The sequence below is a fragment of the Elgaria multicarinata genome, chromosome 5, assembly GCF_023053635.1.
Source record: "Elgaria multicarinata webbii isolate HBS135686 ecotype San Diego chromosome 5, rElgMul1.1.pri, whole genome shotgun sequence".
Taxonomy (NCBI): domain Eukaryota; kingdom Metazoa; phylum Chordata; class Lepidosauria; order Squamata; family Anguidae; genus Elgaria; species Elgaria multicarinata.
In genome coordinates, this window is record NC_086175.1 from 47,833,757 (window position 1) to 47,846,983 (window position 13,227).

A 13,227-nucleotide genomic window follows, 5' to 3' on the forward strand; every position below is an offset into this window, starting at 1 on the left:
GATTGTCTTTCAAGGACAAAATATTTTCAAAAAATATCTTTAAAATATTTTAATTGACAACATTTATTACAATTCTTACCAAGATAAGCTGGTTCAATAAAAGGTATAACTTTGACTACTTCATCTCACCCAAAATAACTGTGACACATATTATCTACAATTCTCCTAAACAAAGAGCTGCGGCTCATCTACACCAAGTAGATATTCCACTATGAAAGTAGTATATAAAAGGCAGAAGCCACACGACTGCTTTATAGCGGTATTGAAGTGCACTACAGGATCCACACTACTGCTTTATAGTGGTACTGAAGTGTACTGACAACTGTTGGGGCCCATGCCACAAATACACCAAGCAGAATATAACACTATGAAAGTGGTATGTATCATGGGCTCCAACGGTTGTCAGTGCACTTCAATACTGCTATAAAGCAGTAGTGTGGCTCCTGCCTTTTATATTCCACTTTCATAGTGGAATATCCTGCTTGGTGTAGATGAGCCCCTGGTCTCCATTATCACTTAACTGAAACTACAAGCAGCCAGTTAGGTTTTTTAATCTCAGAATGGATAAAAATATTAACTGTCCTACTCTGGCCATGTTAAGAGGATGCCTGTAGCTCACTGGCAGGACCCACACTTTGCAAGCAGAAAGTCCTAGCTTCAAACCCCATGGATCTCCAGATAGGGCTGGAAAATACCCCTTCTTGAAATTCTAGACAGTGGCTCCTGTATAGTGTAGACAATACTGAGCTAGATGGACAAATGGTTTGACTCAGTATATGACACTTTCCTGTGTTCTATGAGTCCATAAGGCACATTGTGGGTACTGACCAGAATCACTCAGCAGCAAGCTGCAGGACTTGCCAACAAATACAAAATATGGCTGATTTGGGCTCTGCGGGACCTGGGAGAGCTTTCACTGATTCTGCACATAAAGGGGATTCCACATGATTAACGTGGAAAGGGGCTGTAGTGCTGGGGCCATCCCCAACATATGTGTGTGTGTGTGTGTGTGCGTGTGTGTGTGTGTTTGCTGCACTAGAGATCACATTTAATCAAAAGGTAAGGATACAAACTTTTTATCCCCTTCTAGAGCAATGCTTCAAAGTTTACACATCAGCTGCCTTCAAGGAACAGATACGTTGCTTTAAATCACTGTTTGAAATCTAATATTTTGCTAAGATATCAAACAAAGTTCCAGCTCTGAAAATAACCCAGACCATCCCAGCTGACCAAGTCCATATACTCATATACCCGAGACAACAATGGGGAATTAAACTACTTTATTTATAGGCTGCCCTTTCCCGCAGACTCTGGGCAACCTTTGTTCTTTTTAGCTGTTAGGGTTTTCCCCACTCCCTTCTAAAACTAAAAAGATCACAGGAGCAGGAACTAGGGATGTAGAACAAATCTGCAATGGAATCAGATGAGTTTGGATTTCTATGAATCCGACCAATGGATTCCACAGTGGACTGGCTTGGATTCCACAGACTTGCAGACTATTTTTTTTTAATTTTCCAGAATTTTACACAGATTTAGTTGTAGAAAAATATGTAAAATAAAAAACACCAGCCGAGAAGTTCCATTTTCCCAATAGGCTAAAGCACAAAAATGTGCATTTTATGGGATCTGTACATTTGGACGGAGGGACATTTGTGCAAATTCAGAAAATTGGAAAGAACAATCCTTTCAATGATTGGATGATGGAACAAAAGGCACCTGACAATCTGTGAAACAAAAACAGAACGGATTTTCCAGAATTCATACATCCCTAGTAGGGACATCATAACAACATCATACAACACATACAACACATATATTTATTCTAGCTTAAGTTTTCATGGGCACAGTCCATTTCATCAGATACATGAAGTGATAACTCCAAATTAGGAAATTTATACACATACTGTGGTTGGAGAGATGTAAAAGTTGTAAACCTTTTGCATTTCAATTATCTCTGACTACACAGATTACAAATCCACATACATACATCATGTGCATATAAATTTGTCAATTTGAGGTTAACATTTCATGCATATGGTGAACAGTGTCCATGAAACCTATGCCAGAATAAATGTGTTAGTCTTTAAGGTACCACTACCACAAGATTCTTTGTAGTTTATAGTTGCCTCAGGTAAACCTATTATTGTACCTTAGGAGTTTTGTCAAAGCCTTAGTTCAAAGTTGTCCATATTTATAAGGTAATTAGTGATCTGTAGCTTAAAATCTGACTATGTATTTGGAATTAGTATTTGAAATGCACTCCCTCACATCAACTAAAAACAGCATAGGCCTAGTATAAGATTTTGTCCAACCAACGCAATTATCCATTTCCCCCAAGACAGTGCACTCATCTTCAACATTCTATTACTGAGCCTATCTCTCCCCTTAGGCAGAATGTTCTTGAGCATTCTTTGATATTGCAAGTGCACAGACACTGCCCTTTTATACATTAAAAAACAGGGTTTTGTCCATTTTATATTTGCTGCTAATGTTTAACTGTTGTAGCCACATGTATCCAGTATTTCTAGTACTAATGGGACATGTTAGAATTACATTTTAAGTCTTCACTCCATTGGGTTAGAGCAAAAGATTGCACCCTCAGAGTATTCTTGTGCTTTACTTTCATTTTCCTGTTCACTTCTGTTTAGTTGTTCTTCAATAAACAGCTTACAATTTGGAGCTACAAAATGTGAGTAGATCCTACCTTCTTTTAAAATGAGGAGCGTTTGCTCTTCTCTTAAGGTATTCAGTCAGATTGATTATGAACTCTCTTTCCATGTAACCGTGATTCACTTGACACTTTTTGTGCAGGCTGAGTCCACTAGTGTTCCACAGGTATAGGGGAGCCATGATTCCATGACACACCTACCAAAAATGTATAGAGATGTGCATCTCCTGTTCATGCTCTACATGTTTACTGCAACACAGACAGGTGAAACACTCACAGACCCAAACTGCCATCTAAATGGGAATCAGCAAACTGTAGCCTCAACAATACATCTCCCAGAAAACATAGACTAGTACATGGTCCACATTCACCTGTCTTTGTTTCAAACGTTAAGTGCTCCAGTGGGTGACCAAAGAGCATAGAAAACAAAGAGCAAACATCGTGTCAGCAGTGGCATAAAAGACAGAGGGAATATACAACGCAGATGCCTCTGACAGAATAACCATCTCAAAATAACCTTAATTCCCAGTAGCTTTAACCTGTTGAAGTTTCTTTCTTTCTTTCCCCCGTTAAGTCAGGGGCTGAATAGGCAATGAGGCACGGCTTTGGAAATGACACCACAACTGGGAGCCATAACCAGCCAGTCTTGTGCAGAACATCAGCAGAAAAACAATTCAGCTGAAAGGCATTTGTGTGGCTCAGCTGGTAATACAGCCTCATCAGAGGCAAAAGGTAGCATAGCTAAAGGTTGTAGCAGAAAACTAGGCTTAGGGGCCATATTCACATATAAGAAAGATGGAAAGACCCATTCTAAATTTACTTCCTCATGCTGTCACCCACCTGCAAAAGTAAGATGCTGTAGCAGCTCTGCTCTTATTGTTATCACCCAGCTTGATTGGATGGATAGAAACAGGGAGTAATTTGCTGGTCATTCTGCTGTTTGTATTCAGACGTTTGTCTATCTAGACCAGGGCTGGGCAACATTGGGAAGTGTGGAGCCCATTCCCACGGCCTGCACACCCACAGATGCCAAAAATAGGGGAATAAACAAAATGGCATCTGTAGCTGCTACAAAGTCCCAAATGGGTCCCAAACAAGCTAATTTTCACCCTTTGGGGCACTCTATAGCAGCTCCAGATGCCATTTTGATTGGGGGGGGGGAATTGGGCTCCCTCCTGAATTTGGGGATAAACATTGGATTCAAATCTTCACCTTAATCCAATGCACGTCCCTCATGCATCAGGCACACATCCTAGATGTACTCTGAAATGCACGTTCCTACTGCATATTAACAAAATCGTCGTTTTAACATCTCTATCATTTCAAAGTAATGGCCGACCTTTTACAATCTCATTCTTGCACCCTAGTTAAAACCACAATGCAGCATGCAAAAATGGATGTGCTTTTTTAATTTAAAAAACAACAACTTACCTCCATTAAAACAAACAATGCTGCAAAGAAAAGGAGTGTTGCCCATTCCACTCTGTTCAGAATCATCTCAAAATCATGAATGTTAGCTAACACAAGAAGCCATATAGCTCCCAACATAGCAATCCACCCTGAAAAGAAGGAAGGGAAAAATATCAGGAATACAGCCTTATCCATTTTTGACCATCTACATGTATTGCACCAGCAATTAATCATTTACTTTGCGGGTAGATTAAAAACATGGTTATGTTGTGCAATAGCATATTCTCTGAAATAGTACGGGTTGGATCCAAGACTTCCTCTCATAAATGGAAGGGCTTTTCTCACAGAAGACACCTCCTCCAATTTTCAGTGATCTCCCCTGTACCATAGTTCACTCTACCCAGCAGGTATGGGAGGTGTATGGGAAATCTTCTTCTGCCACACCCAGCTGCATGCACCTGAATCTAGATCAAACTCTCTATGTTTGGGTTGCCACCTTTTTTTCTGGCTACTGTGCTTTACATATCTAGCACTAATTCAGCAAGTGGGAAGTCTCTCATCTCTGCATCTCCATAGAAGACCTGTTAAATGTCTTCCTGGCATGCCCGGTCAGGGGCATGAGAGCTGTAGGGAAGGCTGCAACCTTAAATTTGTCCTGGCTTTGCATCTAACCCAGTATAGGATGATCATATGAAACAGAGGACAGGGCTCCTGTATCTTTAACAGCTGCATAGAAAAGGGAGTTTCAGCAGGTGTCATTTGTATGCATGCAGCACCTGGTGAAATTCCCTCTTCATCAAAACAGTTAAAGCTGCAGGAGCCCTGTCCTCTTTTATATCTGGTCACTCTAGTCTAGCTTCTGCAGCTTTAACTGTTGTGAAGAGGGAATTTCACCAGGTGCTGCATGCATACAAATGACACCTGCTGAAATTCTCTTTTCAATTCTTTAACAACTGTTAAAGATACAGGAGCCTTGTCCTCCTTTTCATATGGTAATCCAGAGGGAGAGGCGGGTAACAAATAAATAAATAAAATTATTATTATTATTATTATTATTATTATTATTATTATTATTATTATTATTACCAAATTTCTCTGCTGTGAACCAAAATCAAAAACTGAGCAGCTGCACTTTCACAAAGAGGCTCGGATTTGACAATGACAATCATTCCTTATTTGGGGGAGCCAACAGAGTGACGTGGTGTATTCACATCTAGCCAGAAGCATTATCTTTACTCAGAGAACTGTGGTTCACACATGGAAAATTCCAGCTGAAAGCCCCTGAAGGAAGCGGTGGGATGGCATACAGTGCTAAGTGCACATGAAAATTGCAAGCTTACATTCAAAGAAGGGTAATATGTATTGCACATTTTATGTGGTTCATATATGCCAGGGGCCAGCAAAGCACCACCCATAGGTGCATCTGCATCCAACAGGACCCAATGATGCACCCATCAGAACCCTTGTGACCCCTTCACTCATTTCCTAATTCTCCTCCTCCTCCCATCCATTGCTTTGCTGCCCAACAGCCCCGCTTACGCCTGACCGCCTCATTCCCTGCTACACCACCTTGTGATTCCCTCCACCCACTTTCTAATTCTCTTCCTCCTGCTGTGCATCCCTCACCACCTTCTTCCTGTTGCACTATACTGCAGAGTGTGCGAAACCATAAAATCTATGTTTTAATGCCAAACATAAGTCTCTAGGGGGGAATCTGCACGTCGTTCTCAGGGCGCTTCCATCCGCCCCCAGCGCACCCCGAAAACGATCGTGTAACTTGCCTGTAAAAGAGACGAGGAAGAAGCGTCCTTGCCGGCACCCAACTCCCTCCTCGCCGGCCGGCTCAAAGAGCTCGGCAGAAGAAGGCGGGGTGGAGAGCGGAAGAAGCTCTCCACTCCGCCTTCTTCCCCCGAGCTCTCCATCCCAGCCGGCGAGGAGGTCTGTGGGTGGCGGCGCCACCGGCAAGGACGCTTCTTCCTCGTCTCTTTTACAGGCAAGTTACACGATCGTTTTCGGGGTGCACTAGGGGCGGATGGAAGCGCCCTGAAAACGACGTGTGGATTCCCCCCTGATCTCTTGAAAAGTGATAGGGCACCATTGTCCTTGTGGTTCCACATAGACCCATCCTCCGATTGGAGTCCACCAGGGGAAGAGCCTTCAGCGTGGTGGCCCCCTTCCTATGGAATTCCCCGCCTCTGGAGGTCAGGCAGGCGCCAATTTTGTATTCTTTTCGGCGCCTCCTGAAAACATTGTTATTCCAGGAAGCCTTTCCTTAATGACCAGCCACGGTTCACTGTACATTTTGCTTCTTTTAAAATATATTTTAAAGTGTTTTATGCTGTTTTTATTTTATTTTATCTTGTACATCACTCCAAAATTTTCAATGGGGAGCGGTATATAAATATTGTAAATAAATAAATAAATAAAAATTGTCCAGCATATGCATGCTGTTGTGTGGGTATCGCCACTACTCATTTCTGTTTTGCTCAGATACATTTTCTAATGAGCAACAGAGACAGGAGGATTCTATAAACATTTATTATGTTGAGCTTCCCAATGCAGAGAGTTTGCATATATTGTTCAGTCTCAAAGGAAGTATATAGATAGCTGAAGTTGTTACTCCACTTCCGTGATGTTTGTATTTTTTAGTATGTTGTAGATTCCTTGTTCAGAAAGAGGGGAGGGAATATTAAGGCGATATTTCTTAAGATATCATGTGAACGCTGAATTTCAATATGGAATTTCTCAAGGAAAATATTCAAACATAGGACTATGAAAGAGCAAGATTCAGAGAAAAAGGGAACACTAGATTATGGTAACACCTGCAGTCTTTCAAGATGACTAATAAGCAAGGGCTACTTCCTTTAATATATAAACTTTTCTTTGGATCACATCCAAACTGAAAAGATTTTTTTTTAAAAAAAAAGTCTAAAACAGTTAGAAACCATTACACCTTGAAATGAATGTGTTTTTAAATGAAAATATTAAAGGCATGCTCACAGTACCATCTCTTAAAAGACCTGATGGCATTTCCAGCAAAGACAGACTTTCCAGATATACTCTTCAAAACCATAAGCACACATAAATGGATAATATGAGATTTCTAGAAAGAATGAGCTGAATGTAGAAGCAACCCAACTGGCCACCATGGGACAACAATACTTTAGAAGTCACAATGGTTTGGCACTGAAATCGAGAGAATCCACTGAGATGCCATAGAAGAAAATCAGGCAAAACTCTTCAAGCAAGCCCATTTTGTCCAAGCATTCTCTGTGACATTTCCAAGTAAGGAGGAGAGCTCTGACATGAATGCCAATAGTTCTATTAAAATTAGCCCCGCTTGTCACTAGAGCTCCACCTTGTTTTCTTTGGATACTTTTCACTCTGTACAACCTGACAACAGGGTCACAGCTCTTGGAGGAGTGAGACCCTACCACATGAGCTCTCAAACCATTCCCCAACTTGGCTCATTAAGTTAGGGAGACAGGGTCACCGAGGTAATCAACACTTCATTTGAGAGAAAGGTTGGTTCTGGCAGCTTTTAAAGAGTATGGTAAAGCCCCTTCTTCAAAACAAAGTCAACCAAACCATTGAGTCAAGTGAACCACTTCATTTCCTAAAAATCACAAATCAGTTGATTTTCTGAGCCAATCCAAGGTGCTCAGAAATGAAGAGGCCCCACCCATACCCACCCCTCTCGCTGGCTTTTTCCGTAGGCCCTCAGCAAATCAAAATCAAAAGACAAAAGAGGTAGGACTAAAGAGCAAGCATAGGCAAAGCATACAGGGGCCAGATCTACACCAAGCAGGATATAACACTTTGAAAAAGGTATATATAATGTGTCCTGGGCCCAAACAGTTGTCAAAACCATTATAAACTGTTATAAAGCAGTAGTGTAGGAACACACCAAACTTGGAAAGACCAAGTTGCTCAAGCCAAGACAGAAAGACTTTTTATACTCCTTCCTTCCTGTCCCGGAGGATCAAATGGCCATCCAAGGTGCTTGGAGTCAGTCCAAGGCCTGAGGGTACGTCTTTGCCTAGGACCCTAGCTAGGTGCTGCAGTTCAGTGGCTTGCCACGCAGGGCAGCCACACACAAATCCCATGAATGCCTAATTTGCGTCAAAGCATAGGCAACCCAGTGCCCTCCTGCTGATTTGGATTACATGTTCCATTTTCCCTGACCACTGGCCATCCTGGCTGGGGCTTATGGAAGTTGCAGGTCAAAGCATTTCGAGGCTGCCTACCCCTGATAAGATGGAAGTTCAGTACCCTCATCTGCATACCCCTTTTCTCTTACAATCAGACACAAAATGCACTGTTCTTGCTTTTTACACGATTAGGGTAGATTCTCACTTATGGCAGATGTGGGAGCAGTTTTTGTGTGCAGTAATCCTGCATCTTCAGTACACCTGGTTATAGAAGCTACCACTGCAGCTCCCATGGATGCATTTCTCAGACGTTTTACTCCTCACGAAAGCATTTTGCAGTGCAATGACTCACGCTGGTTGTTATTTGCAGATACCAGAGCAAATTTATAACACAACCTTTCTGTTCCTCGAAAAGGCTCTTCATTCAAGACATCCAATAGCAAACACGAGTGGATTACTTAGGAAATATTTCTAGCTCATTTCTTTAAACTGCCCATTTTAATGGTGCCAGAAACGTTCTGTTTGAATATATGAGTGGCTTCCATGGCACTGTAGCTTGAAACATAAATGGGTTTTTTTTCCAAGGTGAGGTTTGAAGATGCTTACAGTAATAGATCAATAATAGAAAGAAGGATTGTGCCAGCTTGTATTCCTCTCTCCAAAATATTTGGCAAAAAGTTTGAAATAAATTATTTAAAGTGGTGAAAGTTAGTATAGGACGGATTTTCATCATATATTCTGTAAAAGCTTGTAGTGATTCTGCCTCTTTGACATGGGTTAAAAGAGGTTAGGGCTTTTTGCCAACGAGAAAAATCCCCCAGGTTCATTCAGTATTCATATCCTATTTCCATATACAGTGTTATGTAAAAATTGATATACTCTCTTTAATCTTTTACAGACTATAAAGCTTTCTTCCATGCTATCCAGGGGTATAATAGTCATCAGCTCCAACAGAAGTGGATTTATGAGTTTTGACTGTAAAATAACTTTTTCACAAGGCACTAAATTCTCAATGGTATGCACATTATTAACTGCTAATATTCCCATTGGCACCCTCTTCCTTGCTCATACGTTCCCATGGAACTTGGGGCACATCTACACGAAGGGTTTGTCCCAGGGTTGCTTCGCTCCAGTGGCACATCATCTAGATCAGCGGTTCTCAACCTGTGGGTCGGGACCCCTTTGGGGGTCGAATGACCCTTTCACAGGGGTCGCCTAAGACCATTGGAAAACACATACTTCCGATGGTCTTAGGAAACTGTATTGACTGAACTATGTCATGTATCATCTTTTGTATTATTAAAGCTATTGTTATGTATTATTTTCATTAGCAAACCATGCCATGACAATGGATTGTGTAGAGAAGAACGAAAATAATTTTATGGTTGGGGGTCACGGCATTAGGAAGGTTGAGCACCACTGATCTAGATGATGCAGCCACCACTGCGAAGCCTTCTGGGGTCAAACCCTGGAAACTCCATTCCCAAAAAGTCTGGCTCTTGCCCTGACTTTTTTGGCAATGGAGCCCATGGCGCCCCCTGATTGGTCACTGTAGGCGACCCGCGCCTCTAGAAAGGTTTTTTTAAAAACAGGAAGGAGGAGAGGAACGGGCAGAACTCAGAAGCAGAACTCCCCTTCTCCTGTCAGAACAGAACCCTGGCCATCTCCCCTGAGGACCCAGACTACCCCAGGTCTCCTGCCATAGATGGCTCCTTTGTGCTGTCTGTCTCTGGGTGCTCAGAGGAGGAGGATTCCTACAATGAGGTGAGCAAGTCCACCCCGGCCCTGAACATAAATGTGCTGTTTGTGGTGACGGTTCACACACATGAACAGCTGACAATACTATTTATTCTGTATATCCTGCTCATCTTACAAAGAACTCAAAGTAGTTAACAATAAACATCCTAACATATAGATTCCAGCAGTGAACGGATTTTAAGCAAGGCAGGCACTGTTTCAGGTCTTGCAGCACCAACTTCCAAACTAATTTCTACTTGAACATATGAGACACCCCGGAGCAATGTAAACATTTTATCATTGCTAGACAGTACTCCAGGCAGGGGACACACATGGCTACTAAGCTACCCGCCTGTTATGTTCATTCATTTAATGATATAGAAATTGCCACTAAAACTGGCAGCCTTGCATGGATACCTCAGCAGCAGCGAACAGAAAAACGAAGAGGAATTACATGTGCAAATCCTGCCATTTTCTTAGGTGTCATTCATTTCTTGATTAAGACACAATATCCCCTGTGATTTGCATAATGCATTCAATGCCATTTGTTTATTGGGGGGGCAGTGTTTGCCAGAGGGGCCGTGCTGCTGCCCTTTGCAATTAGAGTCTTCAATTTGTCTGGTGGATTTCTTCCGAAATTCTTACAAATTATGCAAATAAGCCAATAAATATACCAACTAGTTTCCAAAGAAATAACAGTAACACAGGGACCTTCTCATCAGAGCAGTTCAACCCAAATCCTAATTGAACACTCTGGCAATAATATGTTTTGCTGAAGAAATTGGATGTCACATTACATAAAATAAAGACATTGTACAGTGCAAACTACAAGAGCAAAATGTTGATGCTACCAAATATGATAGGTTGCAATAAGTATTTATACATACATAACCATGTATATAGTTGGTATAAAATCACATTACTTACCCCCAGACTAATAAGCCTACCACACAGGCCAGTCCTCATGTTCTCAAAAAAAGCAGCTATTTTTCCTGTGCCACAATCCTTTAAATTCACTCCACCACTGGGATATCAACTCCATGTTTCTGAAAGCATCCTTAACATGCTTTCTTGAGGGTAAACTCCACTGAACACAGCGGGACTTACTTCTGACTAAATATCCATAGGGTGTCACTGTCATAACATTGCTACTACTATCCTCATCACCAAGATCAAGACATTTTTTAAAATGCCCTTTAGTTTCCACAGTGGGTGAGTTCACACATGCATGTTCATCTCTCAGTTTGTTTGAATTCAGTGGTGCTGTTATGTAGTTTTATACTCTGAATATAATGGTTTTTACAATCCCTTTGATGGTAAAATGATTTACTTACATCAAATGGTCTTATGCAGGGTGAATGGAACTAGCTGATAATATAGGGTGACCATATGAAAAAGAGGTCAGGGCTCCTGTATCTTTAACAGTTGCATTGAAAAGGGAATTTCTGCATTTGTATGCATGCAGCACCTGGTGACATTTCCAGTTCATCACAACAATTAAAGCTGCAGGAACCCTGCCCTATTTTGTATCTGATCATGCTAGGCAGGTCTCCTGCAGCTTTAACTGTTTTGATGAAGAGGGAATTTCACCAGGTGCTGCATGCATACAGATGACATCTGCTGAAATTCCCTTTTCTATATAACTGTTAAAGATACGGGAGCCCTGTCCTTCTTTCCATAAGGTCATCCTAGATAATAGTGTGCATTATTTCACTTACTTCAAAAAGTGGCAAGCCAACCCTGCTGCACTGAAGAACCCTCTTGTTTATTCTGCTGAATGGGAACCTGGGATTCTGCCCCAACGGCCTACCTTTAGTGCACCACTATATAAACTGAATGGCGATTTACATGTGTGAAATTTGCAGATCAAATAATCACAGATCAGACTCTGACTGACTGGTTGCCCCAAATGCTTGCTTGCATTTCCCTGTAAATGTTTGCTTGAGGCACCAATACCTCCCCTCCAACATGCACACACACAGAAGCTACACTACATTGCAAGAATGCAAGTCATGGCATGTCCCTTCTAAACCAGGGGGTGGGAAGCATGCTGCCCTCCGGATGTTGTTGGGTTCCAACTCCTATCAGTGCCAGCCGCCATGCCCAATTCTCAGGGTTGATGGAAGTTGTAGTCCAACAACATCTGGAGGCCTATAGGTTCCACATGCTGTTTTAAATCTTCTCCCTACTCTACTAAGAGTCAAGGCTCAGAACAGAGCCTGTTCTTGATATGTTGAGGCCTGTCATCTCCAGGAAATTGCCTGTCATCTCCAGGAAATTTCACAGATCCTGTGTCTAACTCAAATAACTCTGACAAATATCACAGCATCTATTCTGTTTCTGTGATGGGGAGGGCCGCACACACATGAGGGAATCACACATTCATATAATTCATATGTCTCTCCCTCGTTTCTTTGAGGGGATGTAATTGTGTGAACGAGTTCTCCTGTGAGGAATCTCAACCCAATATCCAAACTGTCTTCATGTTCAAGATAAGCTGACATTGGGTAATATGAGAGTTCTCTATGGGTTGCTTAACCTACAATGTGTTGTGTCCATGCCTGTTCCCTCTGGAGTTCACGTGTGCTGGCAAGTTGACATGAACCACTCACATCAGTGAGGCTTATTTTATTGAGGAAATCACACGGTAGACAGGCTTAATGGTTACACAGTCTCCAAAACACACTTAAAGCTGAATGATGGTCAGAAAGCTTTAGGCTCTTTTTCTGAAACAATCTTTAAGGCAACACTGAGAGAGGAGTAAATAGAATATGCCAGTAACTGCTTTGAGCTTCTCCAGACGGGATGATACAACTCACTTTGAAGAGCGGCCCCCACCTTTTCCAAAACACTCTGAAGTTCCCAGAGAACCAGCAGCTTCAAGGCCGAGACAGGGATTGAACAAGCTACTCCCATGGGAACTTCTGACAGAGATAAGCTTGCAGAGACATCTGACATTCTCAAACCATTTCCTAATATATCTACCCACTAGGTATAAGGCCGGCCTTGTACCTATAACTGACACAACGGCTGGTTCACATATATAAGAAATCACTTGATATATCGTGCAATGAACGCAGACGTGTGAACTGGCCTATGATTATGAGACAGCAGAATGGGGACTCCAATTACAAGGTTCCAGATTTAAAGACCATATTGTAATTATTGCAACCATTTGTTCTTTTCCTTTGAATGCAATTGAAGTTATTATTTTCATTAAGCTGCTGAATGCAAGAATGGTGTCCTAACATCTGTGAGTCG

General features: G+C 41.8%; 1 protein-coding gene across 1 annotated transcript in view; it reads right to left on the reverse strand.

The window, feature by feature from the left end:
* OCA2 (OCA2 melanosomal transmembrane protein) overlaps positions 1–13,227 on the reverse strand; it is a 175,383-nt gene that overhangs the window by 43,311 nt on the left and 118,845 nt on the right. The window contains exon 19 of the mRNA XM_063127501.1: positions 4,100–4,227. Coding sequence (XP_062983571.1) covers positions 4,100–4,227 — 128 coding nt within the window. The remainder of the gene's footprint in view (positions 1–4,099; positions 4,228–13,227) is intronic.